The following is a 24,339-nucleotide window of genomic DNA, read 5'->3' as shown; positions in this document are numbered from 1 at the left end:
GCTAAGCTCCAAGTTCAGGGTGATAGAACTCTTGCATGTGTGGGTCCCTTCCCCCAAAATCAGTAAGATTTGTAAGTGCAGGGGCACTCACAAACTTAAATTATTAGGATCAATTGCAAAGAATTCCTTTTCCCTCTAAGACAGGTTTATCTACCCAATAGTTCCTAGATGAATAGACCGTATACCTATCTATAGTCTTCTACCTAAAGTTCCCCAGTAAGTGCTTATTCAATAGTGGTATACAGTCACTTTCACGTCTTAGTCAAATGTTTGTCCATCTGTTCCACTGCTTAATAAAAACCTCTTCACCATGTTACAACACATCTCTCCCAACAGGGTTTATTTATCTAACATGTAATCTCTGAGACAATCTGCTTGTAAATAAAGACCACCGGAAGACCTTTACTTTTATCTGCATTTATTTTATGCAGAATTTATTCCCGTGCCATCAGTTTTTGTTTCTTCAGTTTCTTCTGGGATATCTGAGAAGACAAAAGAAAGGGACCATTTCAGTTTCTTGTATAGAAGAAATCCACTCAAGTCAAGGAAGGCAGGGATAGCTCAACTAGTGAAGACTACAGAGCATCAAGGGCAAACGGCAACATCAGGTGCCAAACTAATAAGTATAAAAAAAGAGGCCCGGTGGTGGTCGCACACACCTTTAATCCCAGCACTTGAGAGGCAGAGGCAGGTGGATCTGAGTTTGAGGCCAGCCTGGTCTACAAAGTGAGCCCATGGGGGGGGGGGGGGAGGGCAACAGATGACCAGAAAACTAAACAAAAAGAAAGTGTCCTACTAAACCAAATGCAATGACTAAGCTAGTAGGGCCACAGGTACCTGCCATAGAAACTACCCTTTAGTGGGTGAAGGGGTTGTCGAACAGTCTCCACATGTTTGTTACACACCACACAGCTAATCTCCCTAGTAGTACACACCAGCAAAACCGAGCAGCTCACCTTCTTCTTCTGTGCCACCTCCTCCTCGGGCTTTGGAACAATCTGCTCCTTTTCAGTGAGGATCATCTCAATGTGGCAGGGGGAGCTCATGTATGGGTTAATCCGGCCATGGGCTCTGTAAGTTCGTCGGCGCATCTTAGGTGCCTTATTCACCTGGATGTGTTCAATGACCAGGGAATCTACATCTAAACCCTGGAATGGGGAGAAGGGAGAAATCAGACAAGCATGGTTTACGATAAGCTTCAGCAACCCAAGCCAACCTCTACTAAGGCGGGTGCTCCTTTTTCCATCACCTGAGTGCAATGTCATACTTGGTGTTTTAGGTAGTAATTCGGATAACCTTATCTTAGTGTATAAAGCACATGTTGTCTGTAACCCTTAAGGTTGTTACAGGCAAGGTGTGGCCGCCCAGTCTCCTGCAGCCCTCTTACCACAGGTTATTTTGAAAGGTATAATGTCATTGCAAGAGATAGGTTATTCCCAAATGGAGCGAGTTGATTCTCCCTGCCCCTAGACACTGTTGTCCACCCCAGACACCCTAAAACTCAACATACCTCTTCACTACAACAAACTATTCCACAGCACCCTAACTGGCACAAGGTAAAAGACAACGTTCTCTTGGGGCGCCACACCTTGTCTGCACTCATCAATAGTCTAAACTCCCAGGCCAAGGAAAAGGTTTATTCTAAGTACAGGGATAGAGGAAACCTTAGGACACAGCACACCACGCTTCTGAACATCTTTAGGCAAGATTCTGTAGTGCTAGTCATGGGAGTCAAGTGTTATTTTGGCCTTTTAACACTATGTGGGCCAGACTGCCCTTAAACACAAAAGAACCCCATGTCTCTGGAGCACGGAAAGGAAAAAGGCACATTTCACGCCCAGTACATGACAAGACACTCGTGGATACATATCCGAGTAGGAACATCAAGATGCACAAATGGGATGGCAATGGCCTGGGTACCTTAAGCTCAGCATTACTTTCCGCATTTTTCAGCATGTGCAGCAAAAATTCAGCACTCTTTTTTGGCCACCGACCCTGAGTCCAGCCCCACTGTTTGGCCTGAAAAAGGGAGAAACAGTTTTGTTATCCTTAATAAATCAGCTAAATAAATCAGTCAGACCCAGCTAAAGTATGGCCAGCACCATGGCTGCTCAGAGTGTGTTTCATTTCACGGTTAATCCAAAGGTGTCCTAAGATTGTCATCACAGCAACCAGACTGACTGTAAAGTAGACTTCAGCCCCAACTGCCCCGCTTTCTTACAATCTGCAGCAGGACTTAAGATTCCTTACCTGGGCGCACCTCCCGACTCCACCATTATACCGCCGGAATGGCACACACTGCTTCTTTAAAGTGACATCTTTCAGATACTTGGTGGCTTTTCGGATATGCATACCCTTGATGGCCTGGGCAGTTTCCCGGGTGTTCTAAATACAAGCCAGACAGTTTGGGTTAAGCGTTGGAAAAGAAATAAATCCACAGTAAAGTGCCCAAGCTCAATCATCTTGTAATTAGATTATATCCTTGCCCCACCATATTGCCAAGGCTTACTCAAGCATTCACACCCCAGACGACAAACTTCTACAAGGTGGCTGCTCAGAATGTATTTCTTTTCACGGTAAATCCAAAGGTGTCCTAAGTGAGTCATCACTGCAGCTACCTTTCTAAGACATGCAAGGAGCAAACTACAATTCTTTAACACGACCATGATTCCCTTACCTTAAAGTGAACACGAAGATTTGAACCTCTTGATTTGCATGCTGTTTAAAGAAACGCAAAAGGAAAAATACTCATTTTTGTTGTATTGTGTCTACCCCCTAGACCAAACCAAAACCAACAAATAAAAAAAACCCCAAATCAACCAAACCCACAAGTCAACACAACGTGGTCGCTTACATTTTGTAGGGTTTTCCGGGTCAAGTGAGTAGCGAACCATCTTCGCAGGTCCCCTGTGAACATTAACAGCTAGTAACGTCAACAGGCAGCTAGCAGGCACGGAGTTTAAACCACAAGTATTACCAGCAGCTGCTCAGAGAATAGTTACTTTCACGATTAATCCAAAGGTGTCCTAAGAAATGACATCATCGCAGCCATCTTTTTTCCTGGCTCATCAGACTTTTCCTTTTCCTCCCCCCCTCGACACAGGGTTTCTGTGTGGACGCTGCTGCCTCAGCCTCCCCGGTGCTGGAACTAAAGACGCACACCACCACCACCACCACGGCGTGTTTTAATGACTACCTAGCCCTTGTTTTAAAGCAGGGCCACTTGGCCAGCGCCTTCCCCCCGGGAAGCCGGCTGCTCTCCCCGAACCCCGCGCCTCTGCACCAGCATGGCCGGCTTTAGCACTAGCGTGGCGGAACCCAGCCCCTGCCCCTGCCCGTCCCACTTACCCACGTCCCGAGCCGCACTGAGCTCAGTGAACGAAGCCTGCACCGGGCGCCGCTCTCAGCACTCCCACCCCGCGCCACCCCGCCCCGTCCCCGGCCGCCTCCGCGCGCCCCTCCGCACAGAGCGCGGCCGCCTATGGCGACGACCCATGGCCCTCGGGGCTCAGATGCCGGGGCCCGCGACGCCAGACGCCCCCCGAAAGCCACGATGGCGGCGATGACGGAGGATTTGCCCCCCGAGAGCCCGACGCCGAGTAACACTCACCTCTGGCCGCTTACAGGAAGAGGAAGCGTGAGGGCTGCTGGGAGAATTCATGAGACCTCGAACTCTCGCGAGACTTCTCGCCGGAAGCCCGAGATCCGACGAGAGGGAGGGCCGAGAAAGAAGGGAGTGTGGGATGTTTTCAGAATGTCAGACAAATGCATTCTTTACCGACTGTCTCAAAATTCCCTTTTTAAAATTTCATAATAGAAATATATGGGTTTTAAGTATAATGAAATTAAAGCGGTCTTGAAGCACAGGACAGGAGTTATTAGAAATGAACGAGAAGTTTATCCATCGTAGTTGATAGATTTGAAAATTGTCAACATGTACCCTTTAAAAGCGGTTTGTAAATGGACAGTTAAGATGAAAGGCCCGAGCCAGGTATGGGTGTGCTAGCCTTTACTTCCAGCACTCCGGAGGTAGAGGGAGTGGACCTCACAAAGTTTGAGCCTAGCTCCCTCATAATTCTAGTATTTTGCTAAGTGGAGGCTGCAGAATAGAGACCAGGGCCAGACAGATGACTGAGCAGTTAATAATATTTGTTACTCTTTTTTTTTTGTTGTTGTGTGTTTGTTTTGGTTTTTTGAGACAGGGTTTCTCTGTGTAGCCTTGGCTGTCCTCCAACTCACAGATATCCACCTGCCTCTGCCTCCCCAGTGCTGTGTTTAAAGGCGTGCGCCACCACCGCCAGGCTGTATTTGTTACTCTTAAATGGGACCAGAGTTCGGTTCCCAGTACCTGCATGGTAGCTCACTTGTGTATCTCCAGTTCCAGGGAATTAGGTGCCTTCCTCTGAACTCTGTAGGCACCAGGCATACCCATGCGTACTTGCAGGCAAAACACTCATACACGGAAAAATAAATAAAACTAATTTTGGGGTTTTGTTTTTTGTTTCCTCTCTCTCTCTCTCTCTCTCTCTCTCTCTCTCTCTCTCTCTCTCTCTCTCTCTCTCTCTCTCTGTGTGTGTGTGTGTGTGTGTTGTTTTTTGTTTGTTTGGTTTTTGTTGTTGTTTTTTGTTTGGTTGGTTGGTTTTGGTTTTTTTTTTTTTCGAGACAGGGTTTCTCTGTGTCGTCTTGACTATCCTGGACTTATAAATCTAATTTTTAAAAAATAAATTAAAAAGAATTCGAGGCCAGCCAACACTACATGAGACCCTGCCTCCACAAAATGACCTGATGTGCCTTGGGAGGCTAAGGAGTGTGTGTGTGTGTGTGTGTGTGTGTGTGTGTGTGTGTGTGTGTGTGTGTGTCTGAGTCAGTCACTTGTATGTTAATTGTGAAGATGAGGCTAACTGAAGAGTCTGGTTCAAATGATTTCTGTTCCTCAGTGCCAATTCCAGATCTTTGTTGGTTACAGAAAACCTGTTGGCATTTTTTTTCCCTTTCTTCCTGGCCCAAGGTCACTTCTCTGGTTCTGTGACAGCTTGGGTTTAGATCTTCTGTGCCACCACTTCCAGGCAACTCAAACTCCAAGTGACTGAAAGGTCTTCCCCTGCTCTCTACCCTCAGTACCAAACACTGGATAGTACGGGGTTTTCCCCTAGAGTTTCCCTTTCTCCACAGGCTTTTACTACAGGCTGTAAACTCCCTAAACAAATTCTTTTCTTGAGCTAGATTCACCTAGATATCAGACTCAGTATTTTTCCTGGGGATCTCTTGGGTAAACATATAACTCATGCTTAAATAGATTATTTGCCTAAACTCTATCAAGACCTGGGTTTTACCCCCACCACTGGGGGGAAAAGTTCCAGAGGACTGTTGAAGAGCTCTAGGCAAGGAAGGAATGATACACTCACCCCAACTCCCGTGTCGTAGACATGAGGACAAGTCGTAGAGGCTTTGCTTGACAAAGCTCCAGAGACCTCCGACTGTCCAGCATGATCTCTAGGCATCCAGAACAGCTGTTGAGGCTTGGCTTAACAAAGTTCCAAAGATCTCCAGCTGATCACCACTGCCCTTAAGTATTATGTATGGTTCAGGTGTAATGTTGTTTACAAATCTGCAATTTCTCCTGAAACTATTTTTTCTGTTTATTTCTCAGCCCTAAGGAAAATCATACAGGGAAAACTTTTTCCCACAGAGAATGCTGAAAGAGGACATCTGGCCAAAGGCTTGGGACAATGAGAGAGCTGTTTGCTCTGACTGTGAGCACCCAAGCAGATGCTACGTGAAAGGTAAGACCTTGACATAACAGTACCTGGCTGGACACTGTTACCCGTAGAAAAGTTTCTAGAGTCTGCTTTTAGAGCACTAGAAGGTGGATTGGAACACATGCTTTACAGATATGTTACAATAGAGGAACCCTAGGCTTGGATAGCATACAGGTTGGTGTGAGACTGGAAGTAGGTCAAATTTTTTCTTTAAAGAATATTTAGCTCAGCTGGGCGTGGTGGCGCATGCCTTTAATCCCAGCACTCGGGAGGCAGAGGCAGGCGGATTGCTGTGAGTTCGAGGCCAGCCTGGTCTACAAAGTGAGTCCAGGATGGCCAAGGCTACACAGAGAAACTCTGTCTCGAAAAACAAAAACAAACAAACAAAAAAAAATATTTAGCTCAAGTTATGTTGCTATGACAATCTTGTAAACACATTAGCTTTAACCCAGGGAAATTTATGATTAAACTTTCCCATGTATTGTTTAAAAAATAACGATCAAGTTATTCTGACAATTGTCCGAAAACTGGTCTGAAGAGATAGCTCAGGGTTTAAGAGCACTGTCTGTTCTTCCAAAGGTCCTGAGTTCAATTCCCAGCAACCACATGGTGGCTCACAACCATCTATGATGAGTTCTGGTGCTCTCTTCTGGCATGCAGGCAGTACATTGTATACATCATAAAAATAAATAAATAAATAAATAAATAAATAAATAAATAAATAAATAAAGCACACACCTTTAACGCAAGTACTTAGGAGGCAGAGGCAGAGGCAGGCAGATCACTGTGAGTTCAAGGCCAGCCTGGTCTACAAAGTGAATTCAGAACAGGCAGGGATAACCTAGTCGGCCTCCCCAGTGCTGGGATTAAAGGCTCGTGCCATCACACCTGGCTCTCAGATCCCTTGATTTGGAAACACTTCAATGTGTGTCTCTAATGAAGTAAGATTTCTTTTTCCTCCAGATAGTCTTCTCCCAGCATCCTCTGTTTTCGTCTTCTATTTTGAATGTAACCATGATTCCATCAATATACATCAAACTATCATGTCAACAGCAGTGCCTCAATAATGCTCATATCTTAGTTTGAAAGCAGGGTTTTCCCCCTGCTCCCCAAAACGTCTCTACAGTTTGTTCAAATCAGAATCAAGGCAAGAGCCTAATGTTGCATTTGAGAGATAGATCTCTGTATGTTCCACGATGGCTTCTCTCATACTCTGTGTTGCTCCCTTTGCCCTCATCCCTTGCTCATTTGTGGAAGAGAGTGGAGCACTTGGCATATACAATCTCCATACTTCAGCCCGTTGCATCTTCACTGTGTCTTCAACATCCTATTGCAGTCTCCAAATTCCTGGAGATACATACTGTTAGGATTCTGTGACAGTCTGCCTACCTGTGATGTCACTGTTTACCTGACATGGGGGCATGGCCCTGCCTAGGGCCATATAAAAAAAACAGATCCTCCACCTGGCTCTCTCTCTCTCTCCTCCCCCCTCCCCCTCCCCCATATGTCTCCAGAGACGGCTCCCGTATCTCCCTATTAAACCTCTTAAGTGGATCTGTTGTGTGGTGTGATTCCATCCCTCTGTACAGCTCCGCCATTCACCTATAACCTCTGCCACTCAGCTTTTTACACATAACCAAAGTTTGATCAAATTAATTTCCTTGGTTTTCTGGGTTTGGTTTGAGGTCTTACTATGAAGCTCAGACTGACCTCAAAGTGACAATCCTTCTCAGCCTTCCTAGTTCTGGGATTACAGGGGCGTGCCACCATGCCCTGCATATGTAGCTGATCATCAGAAAACTCTAGAGAGCGGAAAACAAGACCTTGGATTCCCGCAAGGTGAGAATGGGAAACACAGCCAGCATCCCCCAAAGATCATTGTGCCTTTGAAGCCCGAGCTCTTCCCATGTCCTTGCTGTGCACCCATCCTTTCCTGACTGCCCTAAGTTGCTGGTGGCACTGTATCACTGCTGCAGGCTTTGTTCCCTCCCTTGCCTTCTCAGGCTGCCCACCTGTTAATCATCTCACGTGGTCTCTGTTCCCAGAGTCCATTTCCACCATCTCCAGTTCTGTGACCACTACTGCCTGCTGTCCTCAAGATGGTCCTGAAAAGGAGAACTTCTTCTCAGTGTTGAGGGTGCATGGAGAACGCAGGCAACGAGAGATGGCAAGGTCACAGAAAGTGGTAATGAACTGTGTGCAAACGCCCTTAGGCTTTTCAAACACACATCTTCCTTTGGCTTTCCTTAAGAGTGATTTAAACTGGGTGTGGTGGTGCACGCCTTTAATCCCCGCACTTGGGAGGCAGAGGCAGTTGGATCTCTGTGAGTTCGAGACCACCCTGGTCTACAAAGTGAGGCCAAGACAGCCAAGGCTACACAGAGAAACCCTATCTCGAGGAAAAAGTGATTTAATAGTGTTTTATAGGGTTTAATAGTGACTACTGGGGCTTCCTTTACTCTACCAATCTCCCCAGAGCAGCAGAAAACAATATACACTTAGCCTTTTCCCTGCAGCAGCCACTGGCTCTACTCACTGACTTGCAAAGACAGGTGTCAAGTGGGCCCTGCAGGACTATCCAAACAACTCATCTTCATCAATAATGGACCCCTTGGAAGGTCAGCTGCCTTGTTAACCCAGCTGACCAGGATGGGTTAGCCTGCCCACCTTTTCAGAAGAGAAGGTCTTTGGGGATTTTCAGAGTGAATATTCCATGGATGAGCCTTGCAGCATGACCACTAACCTCTTTTGCCTCTGGAATAGTGTTCCTAAATCTAAGGCTGTTGTGGCTCCTGGCCTCCAGGAGAGTAAAGAGGAAAGACTTAATCCCTTGGTGGAGATTTGCTCTGCTCTGCAGGAAAAGGGAATTCCTCCCTGACAATAAAGTGGATTGTAATCCTTTCCTCAGGGGTCAGAGTCTTTTCATTTGCTTCTAGGGACAAGAGTGTCTGGGTCTATCGTCCCCCCTCCCCTGTCTGTCCCTGACCTCCCAGAGCTAGGATGGTGGTTAGAATTGTGTTCCTCCACTAGTCTGTCTTTCTTTCCTTCTTTCTTTTCTTTCTTTGTGTATGTGTGTGTGATGCCTGCATGTGTATTCATGTGCATGAGTATTCATGCATGTGTAAGTCTGTGGGGGCCAGAAGTTGATCTGACTGTTTCCTATATCACACTCTACTTTACTGTCTCCCTCCCCTCCAAGACAGGGTTTTTCTTGAAGTCCTGGCTGTCCTGGACTCACTTTGTAGACCAGGCTGGCCTCGAACTCATAGAGATCCACCTGCCTCTGCCTCCCGAGTGCTGGGATTAAAGGTGTGTGCCACCTTGCCTGGCCCCTACTTTATTGTCTTTTGCACAGTCTCTCATTGAACCTGGGGTGGCTGTTTTGCCTAGACTGGCTGCCCACTGAGGCCTGTCTTAGTCAGTGTTCTATAGCTGTGAAGAGACACCATGACCATGACAACTCATAACATAAAGCATTTTACTGGGGCTTGCTTACAGTTTCAGAGGTTTAGTCCACTGTCCTTATGGCAGGGAGATGGCAGGTGCAGGCAGACATGGCAACTGATAGTTCTACATCGGGGTAGCAGGAAGAGAGGGAGCCACTGGGTCTGGCTTGGGCTTCTGAAACCTCAAAGCCCACCCGAGTGACACACTTTCTCTAAAAAGACCACAACTATTCCAACAAGGCCGCACCTCCTAACCCTAAATCGAGCTATTCTCTGATGAGTATGCATGAGCCTACAGGGGCCGTTCTTATCCAAACCACCACAATGCCCTAGGAGCGACCTGCCTGCTTTCTAGTGCTGAGGTTATGGATGCACTGCCCTGTGTGGATTTTCACATGGGTGCTAAGGAGCTGAGCTCAGGGCCTCCTTATTCTTACACAGGAAGCACTTTACCTAATGAGTCATGTCCCCAGCCCATTCCACTCTTAAATATACTAAACCCATCATATCAATATTTATTGAAGAGTTAGCATAGCCCATATACACTTTGGTAAATGCTCTTTTAAACCTGTCAAGATAAGTCTAAGACTGGGATCAACATAGTTGAATGTGTGCCTGGCTACATGCCCACTCCCCCCTTCACCCTTCTGTCCCATGCTTAGAATTTCTTTGATTTTCCTTTCTTCTTCCCTCTTACAAAATGCAATGATTTCCCGACTGTAGTTATTGGATGCTTTTTATACCTGTTATGCCAAATAATCTCTATAATCCAATTTTCTTATTACAAAGAAAAGCTACTGAACCTTGTAAACCACAGAGCTGATAAAAGATCGAAGAGCAGTCTCCAGCATGAACCCTTTCAGTGTCAGATGAGTGTCGATGGGTATTTTGGGTAGCAGGAAAGTAATTCTAGAACATGGACAGAGGACAGGATAGACCTGTTGTAGGTTCAGTTTTCTTAACCAATATATTTTATTACGACCTTATTAACTGAGCATATGTCCCTTATAACCCAACTAACGGAAACAATAGAAAAAGTGGATTAAAGAATAACAAAACTGTAAGGATATCAGTTCCGAGGAATGATTCTCCTGGCATAATCAGCAAGATTTCTTCTGCTGTAACCTGGAGTAACCAGAACCCGGAACCTCAGCAGGAGCCCAGAGCCCCCAAAGCCTTCCCTCGAGCGGATCTCTTTAGGAGCCTCTTGAAGTGCAGTGATGAACAGCCAAACTATCCCAAGTCTCCAAAAGCCCCGCCTCCAGTTCTGAGATCATTTTTATATCTCCTCCCAGAGTCTGTTCAGACATAAGGAAGAATCCAAGAAAGAGATACAGGAATTCTGGGAAGTTCTGTCTTGGATTTTGTTAAAAGGTTAGCCTAGAAACTGCTTTGACCAAGTTCCTATTACAGGTGGCTGAACAGCAATTGGGCCACTAGATGGCGCCAGCTCAGCATCAGGGATTCTTCACTTTGATTTATGTGGAAAAGGAAACAGCAAGTTTGCCTGGACAGGTAAACCTGACTTTGTTCTGATGAACTCGGTGCTTCTTCGAAAGCGGGCTTTGCAGCTTTGCAATGGTGAGATGGTGAATGGAGCTGGGGCTGAGAAGGGGAACCCAAAGTCCTAAGGAACTGTGCCTATTGGGGTTGGGAGAGTAGTGAACCCCTATTCCCACACCAGGAAAACCTGCCACTTAAAACACCCAGTGGCGCCAGAGGGCTGGGAGCTCTGAGGAGGTCCTCTAGCCCAACTCTCTTATTATACAGATGAAGAACTATTCCTCAATTGCTCTCTGTGCAAAGAATGGCTCTCCAAATATAGACAATTACTTGGATAATAATATCCCATGCCTTTTGGCCTCCCTAATAACTGAGGCCTTTTGTACAGAGGGTACAAATTTTGCTTCCTTCTTTTTGTGTCCAAGGGAGATTTTCCTTCCTTCCCTTCTCCCTCCCTCCCTCCCTCCCTCCCTTCCTTCTTTCTTCTCTCCCTTCTTCCTCCCTCCCTCCCTCCTGCCCTCCTGCCCCCCTGCCCTCCCTCCTTCCTCCCTCTTGAGACCTTGTCACATATACATAAACATATAAACAGCACCCCTCCCAACATAATAAACGAGAAAAAGAAAAGTTTCCTGAGTTTGGGGCTCTGCCATAGTAAATAGTTGGATCTGAGGAGGGGACCATAGAACCCTGGTTTATAGCCAGGGGCTCAGATGTAGAGCTTACAACCTAAGTGCTTGTGGTTGCTGTCTGAGATGGAGGCGTTGGTCTTGTGGGAGAAAGAGCTGGAAGTAGGGATCAGAGTCCAGGCCAGGTCTGTGGGGTTAGAACCGAGTTGACTTCGAGGAGGCTCCGCTGGTATCCACAGAGAACTGCTTGGTGCATGGGCAAGTCCTTCGAACATCTGGTGTTTGGGAAGAGGGAGAAGAATGCTGATGTTTTCTTCAGATTCTAGTACTCAACAAGAGGAGATTATGTGAGAACGAGTGCTAGCCAGTGGGTATCACAGGGGCATCCTAGACTGTCAGCCACGACACCTCTGTGGTAGGCTAGTCCAGCCTCATGGTCTACCTGAAGAAAATGAAGACCGGGCTGGAGAGATGGCTCAGCAGTTAAGAGCACTGACTGTTCTTACAGAGGTCATGAGTTCAATTCCCAGCAACCACATGGTGGCTCACAACCATCTATAATGTGATCTGGTGCCCTCTTCACCACTGTATACATAATAATAAATAAATCTTTAAAAAAAAAAAAAAAGAAAGAAAGTGAAGACCAGGACCGAGTGACTCACCAAAGGCTCATCCATCACCCTATGGGATGGTTGGCCTTGACTGTGTCAACCTGGTGGGACTTAGAATCACATGGAAACAAACCTCTGGGCAATGCCTGTGGTTTTGCTAGATTAGTTTAATTGTGGGAGGAAGACTCACCATAAATGTGGGTACTACCATCTACTTCATGGACTGGGTGGGGCATTCACCACTCTCTACTTTCTGACTGGGACTGCAAAGTGATGAGCAGCTGCCTCCAGCTGCTGCCCCAATGGCTCCATGTGACACTGCCACAGTTAAGACGAAAAGCCAATACAGAATCTATCACGGTCCCCACAGCCTCTCCAGAGAAGTCCAGCAGAGCTGGCTCTCCTCCACTGAGCATCTACTGAGGTTAAAGGTCTCAGTGACAGCAGCCGTTGCTCCCACATGCAGGCGCCCTCTTGAAGGGACACAGTTTTATCAGAGAGGGAGAGCAGAGCTCCCCACTTGGTATCTTTTGGCAGGCCACACTCAATTTTTTTCCTGCTCCCTTCAACTGGGGTTGCAACCCTTCCAGTCACAATGTATCCAGCTGGTCACCACGCCATTGAGTGGCATTCATTTGGAAGCTTCAGACAAATGACCTGAGTGGACACCTCACCCCGCTATCTATCGCCTCAGAGCAAACGCCTTGTCTTACTGGTAATTCTTTTATCTGTTGCTGAAATTATGTCAAACCACGTTCTGGGGCAACAGGCATAACTTTGTTTACAAGACAAGGCTCAATTTCTTTGGCTGGTTGGCCAGCAATACTATGCCACTTCAGTTTGATTTTTTTGTTGTTTGTTTGTTTTGTTTTGTTTTGTTTGTTTTTTGTTTTTTGAGACAGGGTTTCTCTGTGTAGCCTTGACTGTCCTGGACTCGCTTTGTAGACCAGGCTGGCCTCGAACTCACGGAGATCCACCAGCCTCTGCCTCCCGAGTGCTGGCATTAAAGGTGTGCACCACCACTACCTGGCATCACTTCAGTTTGAAGTTTCTGATAGGAAGTCAGACAGAAGTAGGAAGAGGTCTCTTTATCCTGCTGGTTGGCCTTGGAGCTGAGTTCCGACAGGGGCCAAAGGCCTGAGAGTCAAAGCTGACGCTTTGAACCCTGGTTCAGTTCATGGTCGGTTAGGGTGTTTTTTTTTTTTTTTTTTTTTTTTTTTTTTCTTGGTTACACTTCCCAGGCAGAGCTGGGGTGTGAAGAAAACAACAGCATTCATCTCAAAGGGAACAGGACTGGGCTCCCCTCTCACGTTTTTTCCTTCTATTATTTCAGCCAGCCTGGTTTGCTCACCCTCCTCCTGAGTCTCTGAGCCTTTTTTGCTAGAAAATCTTGCTGGTGTCACCCAGTTAATGAAGAGGCTTGGGAAAGCCCTCTCTGCCTCTGGCACTGGCATGCTGAATAAGCCTTTTCAGTCAACACAAACTGAACCTGTGGGTGACTGAGGGATTAAACGACACAACAGGAGTTAAAGCAGCAATTCTTTTCAACACCTTTCTAGCTGTCTGCTCCAGGCCTTCTGAACTATGCCAGTGCACAGCAAGCGCTCTCCTCGGAGCCCAGCCTCTAGCCTATTCTGATCTCTAAGTCTTCTCTCCCTTTCCTCATCCTTGATTTCTTCAGCTGTTAATATTTTTTCAGTAAGTAGGGCAATACCTTTGTCATAGCTGGGTTCAGTTTACCTTTATGGAGTGACCACTTAATTACAGCTGGGATTCATGAAAAGAGATTTATTTATTATTGTTGTTGTTGTTATTTATTAGAGACAGGGTTTCTCTGTGTAGCCTTGACTGTCTTAGACTCGCTTTTTAGACCAGGCCAGCCTTGAACTCACAGTGATCTTCCTGCCTCTGGGATTAAAGGTGTGCACCACCATACCCGCCTCAGCTTTTTTTCTGGGGGACAAAGTTTACACAACATAGATCAGAGTATGTGACAATGCAGTCGTCCAGATTGCAACCACATCTCGGGGGCCACGTGTATACATAGAGCACTGGACCAACCCCCAACACACCCGTCTACATTGAAAGTGATTATTATGAGCAGTGGCATGTACATACGATATGCATGTGTCTGAGCATCTGTGTGCCGTAGTGCACATATGGGCGCGAGAAGACAACCCTGTGGAGTTAATTCTTTCCTTTCACCTTTATGTGGTGCCCAGGCATTGATTGACCTTGGGTTTTCAGGCTTTCGAGGTGAGAGTCTCACCCACTGACCCATCTCACTGGCCCAGGAGACTTATTTTAAAGGGGCCACTCAATGCATGGATCTTAGGTTTGAGATCCTTTTATTTCTTTCATAATAGCAGGAAGAATGAATAACACAATTGAAATGCATCATTCAGGTTATCATGAGACAGGAAGGGAAAAGGATGAAAATGCAGGCCTCTGCACATGTCATTTCTGTGTGACTAGAGCCACCTGGCTTTGTTTGGTTGGTTTTGAGACTGAGTCTTATGTACAGCTCTGCCTGGCCTGGAACTCACTATGTAGATCAGATTGGCTTTGAACCAACAGAAGTTTTCCAAACTTTGCCTCTTAAGTGCTGGGATCGTGTTTTGCCACCGTGTCCTGCTGAATGGCCTGGAGTTAGACTCTCAAATGCTGAAAGATGAGGAAAATGATGGGATTTTTAAAAATTTGGGTCTTTGCCTGTTTTCAGCTCAGCAGAATTTGCTGGCCTGGATGTTACCACCAGGAATCATTGACCTGGGCAAGTAGGATCCTACCCGGGCAGCTGCAACACTGTCCACATGCCTTCATGTCTAATGTTTCTCTGATCACAAAGAGGACATGGAAGAGAAGGGACTTGGGGCTGGAGAGATGGCTCAGAGGTTAAGAGCAGTGATTGCTCTTCCAGAGGTCCTGAGTTCAATTCCTAGCAACCACATGATGGCTCACAACCATCTGTAGTGTGATGCCCTCTTCTGGCCTGCAGATGTATGTGCAGGCAGAGCACTGTATACATAATAAATAAATAAATAAATCTTTTAAAAAAGAGAGAGAGAAGAGACTTGAGACAGGAGAGGAAAGAGAAAGGAAAGCACACAAGGAATAGCTGGGGGCAAGAGAATGCCCCTACCAGCTAACTGTCCAGCAGTTTTCAAGTGTCCATGGGGAAATGATGTGTCCATGCAGTGTGTGCTACATGCTGAGCTCAGACCAGCCTACTTCTCTGGTCAGTCCCCAGAGGTTTTGGAGTTCACCCCCCCTCCCCTGGTCAGAGGCTCTCCAGATCTGAATATCTCCCAGAATGGAGCAAAAGCCCCTTCTTTCTGCTTTTGCCCAAGTCTCAGATCAGAAATGTCCTCAAGCCTTGGCACAATCCACAGGGTTCTCCAGAGAAACAGGACTGACAGAGCGTATGTGTGAATAGTGTATATGTTACACAATGTGTATTTTATATGTGTAGAGAGAAAATACATTTATATATACGTTACCTAATATTTATTCTCTCTCTAGTCACCTCTCTATCTGTCGGAAGAGGGTGTTGCATCCTCTGGAACTGAGTTACAGGTGATTGTGAGCTACCATGTGGATGCTGGGAACCAAACCTGAGTCCTATAACAGCAGTGAATGCTCTTAATCAATGAGCCCTTTCTCCAGCCACTTGCCACTGTCTCCCAGGGCTGAGATCACAGCAGTGGGCAGTGTGCCTGGCTAGGCATCGATCCCTTTACTTGATGAGAAACTCGGGATTCTCCATTCAGCCGTATCAACCCGCCAGGCTCTTTTCCATAGCCGTGCTGTAGGCATGGAGGTGGCCTGCCAGCGGGGCACCTGAAACGTGTTGCTAATATGATGCTATCGCAATCTTGGCCTTGACAAATGTGCTTACATGTTTGCCACTGAGTGAGGCCAGGTGGCACACACCTTTAACCCTAGCATTTGGAAGAGCAGAAACACATGGCTATCTATGAATTTGAGGCCAGCCTGGTCTATAGAGGGAATTCCAGGCCAGCCAGAGCTACACAGCGAGATCCTGTTTCAAAAACAAAACGCGTCACTGAAATAGCCCTTTCATTACTTACACCCTGACTCACCAAATACACCCCATGATGACCTCTATCCTGTTTTACTGTCTCCCTACCGTGCCCAGTTGCTCCTGCCTTCAACTGACCCTTCTGTGGGGATTGTCTGTCTCTCTGTAGCCTTAAACTCTCCGTAAGAAGTTAATCTCCCTCTTGTTTCTGAGGCTCCACTGAATTGGCCAGTGTCTGCCTGAGTGTCTTTATTTCACCCCAAATGTGGCTGTTCAAATCCAGGGAGGCTGGCTCTTTGTTGCAGAGAGCCCATCCAGTTCTTAATGGGACTTCAGAGGCAGCAGCATTCAGATTCAAATGTCCCCAGGCACTTGGCTGCCGTTGAAGTGACCGTGGTGCATAAATTATAGGCAGACGGGCCTCACAATCCTCATGGCCAGCAGAGGGTTTTGTTGGCTGCAAAGCCTGTCAGCAAGCAGGACAAGTAGACATCCTCATTGCTCCACAGCAGGTCCCCTGGGAAGCTGTGGTAGGTGCTGAAGGTGGAGCCGTTTCCAGGGGAGAGCATTCTGAGGCACAGGAGCCCTGGAACCAAACAGCTCTGAGGTGGAACAGTGTCCCAGTGGAAGGGCATCCTGAGACACAGGAGCCCAAGAACCACACAGCTCTAACAGGAGGCCTCCTCAGCAGAGGCGTTGCAGCTCCCAGGGGAGGGTATCCCCAGCTGAGCTGAGGAGCCTGAGGCCACTCCTCCTTCAGTGTTGCAGCTCCCAGGGGGAAGGTACCCCCAGCTGAGCTGAGGAGCTAAGGAGCCTCAGCCTTACTGCACTTTGCTTCTCCTCTTCTTGGCTTCTTCTGACGAGAGTCACATCAGGCAGCAAATCTCATACAACAGACTTATTGGGAGGGTCCAGGGTGTGGAGGGACGGATCCAGGGCTGGCTACCCCTGCTCCCAGGAGAGGTCAGCAGGGAATTGAACAAAGGGCAGGGTTTATATAGGATTTCTTAGGAGACAGAGCTTTTCAGGGCAGAGAGATTTCCAGAGTGAGGATTGGTGGGATTTCAAATCCTGAGTGTGGGGAGCTCAGGGGTTGGTGGGTTTTCCTGCTCAGGGATTGCTAGCTTTTTTTTTTCACCCCCTTTTCCTGCATGGGACCCATGGATTAGGATGGAAAGGCCTCCCTGGCCACAGGCAGCCTTGGCAGAGGTGCCACTGCTTTGAAATAGTTTGGGAAGACTGGAAAGTGGCTGCCACTGTGGACAGCTCCTGCAGTGGCTTTCCACTAGCAGGGCAAACAGGAAAGAAGGTGAAAGCACCGTGGACAGCTCCTGTGGTGGCATCTGTCAGGTACTGCCATTTTGACAGAGGCCGCCAGGCCCAGCAACACCCCACGGCTGGGCCTGGAAGGATGGGCCGCAGCTTTGACAGCTCCCACAGTACGGTATGCAGCCCAGGGACTACAAATATATCCTGGCAGTTTGGAGCCAAGGAATACCAAGAAGTCACAACACACAATGAACCTCACACAAGAGATTTATTGGGAGGGAAAAGCCCAGGAGGGTGGCTGCCTCTGCTTGTATGAAAAGTATCAGAGAAAGCGGGGCGTGGTGCCACACGCCTATAATCCCAGCCCTCAGGAGGCAGAGGCAGGTGGATCGCTGTGAGTTCGAGGCCAGTCTGGTCTACAAATGGTCTACAAAGCGGGTCCAGGACAGCCAAGGCTACACAGAGAAACCCTGTCTCGAAAAACCCAAAGGGGGAAAAAAAAAGAAAGAAAGAAAGAAAAGAAAAGTATCAGAGAACTGGGCAGAACACTGGCTTTCCTGTGTGCGTGCGTGTGTGCGTGTGTGTGTGTGTGTGTGTGTGTGTGAGAGAGAGAGAGAGAGAGAGAGAGAGAGAGAGAGACAGAGACAGAGACAGAGACACAGAGACAGAGAGCTTTCCAGGGTGGTTTGGGATTGGAGGGATTATGTGGCTTGGTTTTGGGGCAAGCTTGGGGGTTGATGGTTTTTTTTTATGGAGTGCCTCAAGAGCAGAGACTACAAGAGGTCTCTGCCCACAGAAGGGAGAGCTGTCTGTGCTGCTCAAGTTGGTGTGAATAGCCAACATCTACCAAGGAACATTGAGCCACAGAAACAGAGGCTTAACTTAACGCAGGAGTGCTCACTGATCATGAGTCACACTTGACTCAGTCTGGTGGGGAATACCACAAGGAGGAGGTGGACATTGTTTTATGGAGCTGCTACGATTTATGTGAAATAATAGGCAACTGCTCCCTCCTCCTCCCCCTCCCTCTGCATGCAAAGTAGCTTCATCAGCCAATATTAAATGAGTAGCACAGGTGATGCAGAGAAATTGTACTACGTCTCCAGGAGAGGTGGACTGCTGATTGCTAACTATAGGACAGGGTGGTAGGTGCTGTGTCAGAGATAAGAGGGGTGACTGCCGTAACACACAGGAACGCTGTCTCAAATTAGTGGTAATCTTCAGGAAGGCTTCAGAGAGGAGGCGGCCCCCGAGGGAAGGCTGGAAGTAAGAGTGTGAGGAATCTGGACCAGTGCCATGAGGCAGCTGGGTTCCTCTGGGTCACGAAACTGGGTCTCCTGCTAGAGCGACCAGGCTGATTTTATAGTTGTTGCAGTTGCATTAGGGGCCTGTTAAAGGAAAGCTATTTCCTTCTGGTCACAAGAATAGGACCCTCCTCTGGGTGGATATGACCCTGTCTCCCCCACTAAGAGTTAATACAGTTGAACAAGGCATGATAGCACATACATTTGATCCCAGCAAAGGCAGGGGCGGGAGGATCTCTGTGAATTCCAATCCAGCTGCTCTACATACTGAGTTCCAGGACAGCCATATGATGAGACTCTGTCTCCAAACAAAAGAAAGCAAATCAGTTCGCATATGAGTTCACTCAGTTGGCCAGATCAATCACATGGCTACAGCCCTCAGGAAGGCTGATTTGCTGAAAGCCATGCTAAAGGTTTGGGGTTGTTACAGACCCATAGCCAGGGAACCCCCCCCCCCCCCCCCAGAAATCCTGCAACAGCTGGGCCTCACAAGGCCTGGGCTTAAGGCAGACATGCAAAGTTCAGCAATAGTGGTAAGTCATGGATCTTGGCCACCATTTTGAATAATCACGTGACAGCTACTTTCTCTGATGATTTGATTCTCCAGTGTACACCTTGCCTCCTACTTGGCTGCCAGTGCCCAGCATTCCTAGCCCTTTTGTTTCTTTTCTTTTTAGCCTCACAGCTTGCTTTGACTCATGATGTAAAGTGTTCTGCCTGATTCCGGATCCCTTGCATCTCATTGGTGATTACAATGTCTTTTCACCGGGTCAAAGGCTGAATAGAGTGTCTTATCAGCCAGGTAAATTCCTGAGGGGAGAGTTAGGAGTTCGAAGCTTCCCATGTGCATCTGTCAGCGTTGGGTTTAGATGAGATGTCCACCCGTGTCCTGTTGTGCCAGGACAGTGAAGCCTTCTCTGCCTATGCTGACCCTCTTTCTTTCTCTCTACCTTTCCTCTACTTTCAGTTCCGTCTAGAAGCTTCTATTTTCATAACTGTCCAAAGTGCTTTCATGAGAACCAGCCACTGCTTCTGTTTTCCAAACCAAAAGTTCTCCCAATATTTAATTTATTGTGCTTTTCTTTCATTGAGTTTTGAATGAAGATACATTTTTGTGGTTTGAAAGTCAAAGGCTTTTAAAACAAACTATGAAATAATAAAAATAAAAATCACCTTCCATTCTTTTCCTAGTCACTCAAATACCTTCCCTGGGAGGAGCCATTATTTCTAGATTCCTCTAAGTATGTTAAAAATATTCCATTAGTTTAAAGATGTACATGTATTCTCTCTCTCTCTTTTTTTAAAATTATTTTTTAACAGCGTAGTCTGGTACTTTATATTTGATTATTATTATTTTGCTCCCTGAGATCTGGTTGCTGCCCAGATGAGCACATTCTTATGTACATCTGTCCTTGTTGTGCAACCCTTGCTCTACCTAGTTTAAAGTTGATTGGGTTAAAAAAAAAAAAAAAAAAAAGGCCTACGCCTGGGCAGGGTAGAAGTGAGGAGTGGAGCTAAGGTTCAATGGCTTTAGGGACAGAAGGACCAGAGGAAGAGAAAGAGAAAGGTACCAAAAGGGGGGAGGGTGGGGAGAGAGAGAGAGAGAGAGAGAGAGAGAGAGAGAGAGAGAGAGAGAGAGAGAGAGAGAGAACAAAATCACCATGGGATGGGAAAGAACCACGTGGCCAGCAGGAGGAGCTCTGATGAACAGCATAAACAAGGATATGAGGATTATGGAGGGGAAGTAGCCCAGATAGAAATGAGTACAGCAGATGGCCTGAGTGGGGTCTGGGAGATAATGGGAGGTAGTTTAGGGGGTTAATATCTGCCCAGCCCCAGGTAAAATAAGACTTATTCTAAACTACAACAGGTGTCTGTGTAATGATCGTGAGTTAGATAATATTGCCATAATAATTATAGGCTACTTAATAATAAAAATTAACAGCCTATATATTGACTGCAACAATTATTTCTTTTTATTGTGTGTGTATGGGTGTTTTGCATACATGTCTGTCTGTACATGTAGGCAATGCTTACAGAGGCCCAGAAGCTGCAGTTACAGATGGTTGTTAGCACCACCGGGAGCTGGAAATCAAATGGGGGAACAGGAGTTGGCTCTCTTTTTTCTTTAATTAATTAATTTAACTTAATTTATGCATATGGGTGTTTTGCCTGCATGTATGTCTATGCGGCAGGTACATGCAGAACCTGCAGAAGCCAGAAGACCTTAGATGCCCTGGACCAGGAGCCACAGACAGGTGTGAGCTGCAACCAGGGTCCTGTGGTAGAGCAACCAATGTTCTTAACCACGGAGCCATTTCTCCAGGCCCTGGTTGGTGCTCTTAGCTGCTGAACCATCTCTTTACCCCCTTTCTTTGTTACCTAGACAACATTTTAAAGCATTATATATATGACTCTGTAACTTGCTTTTTCATCCAATTGTGCATATTTAAGACATTAAATTGAAGACCTTATTTATTCATTATTTCTTTATCTGTATTTAGAGGCAAGATCTGTGCTATGGGCTCTGGCTGGCCTGGACCACATTCCAACCTCTGCAGCTCAAGCTCTGGGATGATTACAGGCGCTCACCTCCACGGCTCATCTCTTACGTCTCTATCTATACTGCTCCTCATTTTCCCATTATATCACCCAATACCTTCCTTGTTGTGTCTAGAGTGCTGTGACTTCCAGCTCCCAGCTATGAGGTAGTTTTTGTTGCTGTTGCAGACATGCTACCATAGATCCTACACATAAGTGTGTTTGTGTGTGTGTGTGTGTGTGTGTGTGTGTGTACAGATGCATACACAGATAACTGAGTGTTTTATCCTTTTTATGTTTTGTTTTGTTTTTTGAGACAGGGTTTCTCTGTGTAGCCTTGGCTGTCCTGGACTCACTTTGTAGATCAGGTTGGCCTTGAACTCACAGTGATCCGCCTGCCTCTGCCTTCTGAGTGCTGGGATTAAAGGTGTGCGCCACCACACCCGGCTGTTTTATCCTTTAAAGCCAGGCCTCAGGTCTGAGCCTTTAGGAGTAACACTTTCACTAGCTAGAAAAGTCAGTGCATTAGCCTTGCAGGAACCTTTGGATCCTGCTCCCTGATACTGTCCACTTCTGTTGATTTACCATGTAACTTCACTCTATGTGTGATTGTCAGTGGTGCGGAAGACCCAGCCCTGCCACCTGGAGAGTCTTTTAAGTTAGGGACCTCCACTCTGGTAAGGTGGATCCTTGAATGAGCCAGAGAAGCCACACCTGCTAGCTTATTAAACACAGACAAAGGAGCAAACATTCTGTAGATTTTTTGTTGTTGCTATTGTTTTGGTTTTTTTCAAGACAGGGTTTCTCCGAGTAGCCTTTGCTGTCTTGGACTCACTCTGTAGACCAAGCTGTCCTCAAACTCACAGAGATCCGCCTGCCTCTGCCTCCCTAGTGCTGGGATTAAAGCTGTGTGTCACTACCCCGCCTACATCCTGTAGATTTAAGAATGGATCTTTGGACAGAGACACGCTCAGAAGAAGGACAGTACTAGCCAGATGTGGAGGTGAAAACCTGGCATCCCAGCACTCAGGAAGTAGAGACAGAAAGATGAAAAGTTCCAGGCAGAGCCCAACGTCATTGATGCAGTGAGTTCTGGGCTAACAGGGGCTCTGTGAAGCCCTGTTTTAAAGAAGAAAATGAAGACGGAGAGAACCAGAAACAGCAGGCGAAGATGACAGTGACCACCAGCATCACCAACATCATCTCCACCATCGCCACCTCCGTTGCCACCTTCACCTCCACAAGCATCGCCATTCACCTCCACCTCCACTGTCTCTACCTTCTTCACCTCCACCACCTCCTCCACCACCATCTTCATAACCACCTCCTCCACCACCTCCTCCTTCACAGTGCACTTTTAACATACGTGTGCAAGGGATCTCAAGGGGGGGGCAGTTGTACCTTGATATCTTTATAATGATTATAGTATTTTTTGAATCTAAGTTACATTGTATAACCGTATGGTGCCAATTATAGCCAGGCTGTCTTTGGACCACTAGCTCCTGAATATTGACCCAGAGACTTATTATATTTATTATTAGCTTAGGCACTGTGCAGGTTCTCAGCTGTTCTAACCCAACAATACTGGCCTGGCCTCTGTGCCACCATGTGGCCTGTTGCCTCTCCTCAGTATCTTATCCCAGCACCCGTTTCTTCCCCTGTGTCTGGCTGGCGACTCTTCTATGCGTGTCTTTCCCAGAGTTCTTGTACCTGTCCAGAAGTCCAACCTTCCTCCCCTGCCTTTGCTATAGGCTGGTCAGCTCTTTATTAAACCAGTCAGAAGGTGTTGGATGCTGAGCAATACCAATCCGTGTCTCACCTGTAATCAGATCTCTGCTGGTACAGAGGTCAGCATTTGACTATACAAAGACAACCTTCACATGGTGCACAAAAAGGTCACCCCAGCAACATTGCTCAAAGTATGTCCTTTATATGAAGGGTTTGTTTGTTTGTTTTTCCAGAGCTGAGGACCGAACCTTGTGCTTGCTAGGCAAGCACTCAACCACTGAGCTAAATCCCTAACCCTTATATGAAGGTTTAAAGATTGGGTAAATTTTTAAAAATTAAATAAGGTTTAAAAATTGAGTGAAAGGGCTGGAGAGATGGCTCAGTGGTTAAGAACACTGGCTGCTTTTCCAAAGGTCCTGAGTTCAATTCCCAGCAACCACATGTGGCTCACAACCATCTATAATGAGAGCTGGTAACATCTTCTGGCATACAAGCGTACATGCAGGCAAAACACTATCTACATAATAAATAAAGAAAAAGTCATTTTTAAAAATTGAGTGAAGATCCAGGTGTGGTGTTGCACCCCTTTAATCTCAGCACCCAGGAGGAAGACACTGACAGATCTCTGGGGGTTCTAGGCTAACAGAGTTCCAGGACAGCCAGGATTGCTTTGAGAGACTCTATCTCCAACAACAACAAAAATAAATAAATAAAGACAGAAAGATTGAGTAAAAATAAAAGAAAATTTTACTTACTTTTTTTTTGTTTTGTTTTTCAAGACAGGGTTTCTCTGTGGAGCCCTAGCTGTCCTGGAACTCACAGCGATCCACCTGCCTCTGCCTCCCGAGTGCTGGCATTAAAGGCGTGCGCCACCACGCCCAGCTTAGAATTCTTAAATGTAACAAACTGTATGTGTATGAGCTTTTGCCTGCATGTCTGTCCACATACCACTTGTCTGGTGCCCATGAAGGGCCAGAAGAGGGTAATACACACTCTGAATCTGGAGTTACTGATAGTTAAGGGCACCACATGGGTGCTGGGAATTGAGCACCACATGGGTGCTGGGAATTGAACCTGAGTCCTCTAGAAGAGCAGCTAGTCCTCTTAGCCTCTGAGCCACCTCTCCAGCCCTGTGAGATGGTTTTATGAAGTGTGTTGTTTAGATTTAGGCTTGAGAGAGAAGTCCTCACTCAGTAAAACTCCAGGCCACTAAGTAAACACAGATTGTTATTTTTATTTGCTTTTTAAAAAAGACAGAGCCTCACTATATTGCCCTGGTTGGTCTGGAACTGGTTATGTAAACCACAGGCCACAGATGTTCTTCTGTCTCTGCCTCCTGAGTTCTGAGATCAAAGCCTGTCCCACCATGCCTTGTTGCAGAATATTTGATCCCATTGTGAATCCCAAGGCTCTGAACTGTAAAATCCTGTTTCTTGTTTGGTGTGGCTCAGCCCCAGCACACACCTTTAATCCAAGAGTTTTCTGTAGACAAGAGTAAATAAAGTTAACC

At 46.7% G+C, this 24,339-nt stretch overlaps 1 protein-coding gene and 3 non-coding genes across 5 annotated transcripts in view; all 4 read right to left on the bottom strand.

The window, feature by feature from the left end:
• Rpl17 (ribosomal protein L17) overlaps positions 1-2,927 on the bottom strand; it is a 390,846-nt gene extending 387,919 nt beyond the window's left edge. Inside the window, exons 1-6 of one of the 2 annotated variants that reach the window (XM_051163673.1) lie at positions 2,855-2,927; positions 2,678-2,718; positions 2,251-2,385; positions 1,921-2,019; positions 957-1,148; positions 401-482 (exon numbers count right to left, since the gene is read on the bottom strand). In XM_051163673.1, coding sequence (XP_051019630.1) covers positions 435-482; positions 957-1,148; positions 1,921-2,019; positions 2,251-2,385; positions 2,678-2,718; positions 2,855-2,894 — 555 coding nt within the window. In that variant the 5' untranslated portion in view covers positions 2,895-2,927 and the 3' untranslated portion in view covers positions 401-434. Of the gene's footprint in view, positions 1-305; positions 483-956; positions 1,149-1,920; positions 2,020-2,250; positions 2,386-2,677; positions 2,719-2,854 lie in introns of those variants that run through there. The other variant, XM_051163672.1, reaches the window with a different exon arrangement.
• On the bottom strand, positions 2,107-2,171 carry LOC127204876 (small nucleolar RNA SNORD58). Its single transcript, XR_007832561.1, has one exon. It is a non-coding gene; the product is annotated as a small nucleolar RNA SNORD58 (small nucleolar RNA).
• On the bottom strand, positions 2,550-2,614 carry LOC127204875 (small nucleolar RNA SNORD58). The gene has a single exon (XR_007832560.1). It is a non-coding gene; the product is annotated as a small nucleolar RNA SNORD58 (small nucleolar RNA).
• Positions 2,928-2,982: 55 nt separating the features above from the next.
• LOC127204877 (small nucleolar RNA SNORD58) lies at positions 2,983-3,048 on the bottom strand. The gene has a single exon (XR_007832562.1). It is a non-coding gene; the product is annotated as a small nucleolar RNA SNORD58 (small nucleolar RNA).
• Positions 3,049-24,339: the final 21,291 nt, after the last annotated feature.

This window comes from Acomys russatus, chromosome 20, assembly GCF_903995435.1.
Source record: "Acomys russatus chromosome 20, mAcoRus1.1, whole genome shotgun sequence".
Lineage (NCBI taxonomy): Eukaryota > Metazoa > Chordata > Mammalia > Rodentia > Muridae > Acomys > Acomys russatus.
Note: the sequence above shows the minus strand (reverse complement) of the source record. Positions and strands in the feature narration are given on the sequence as shown.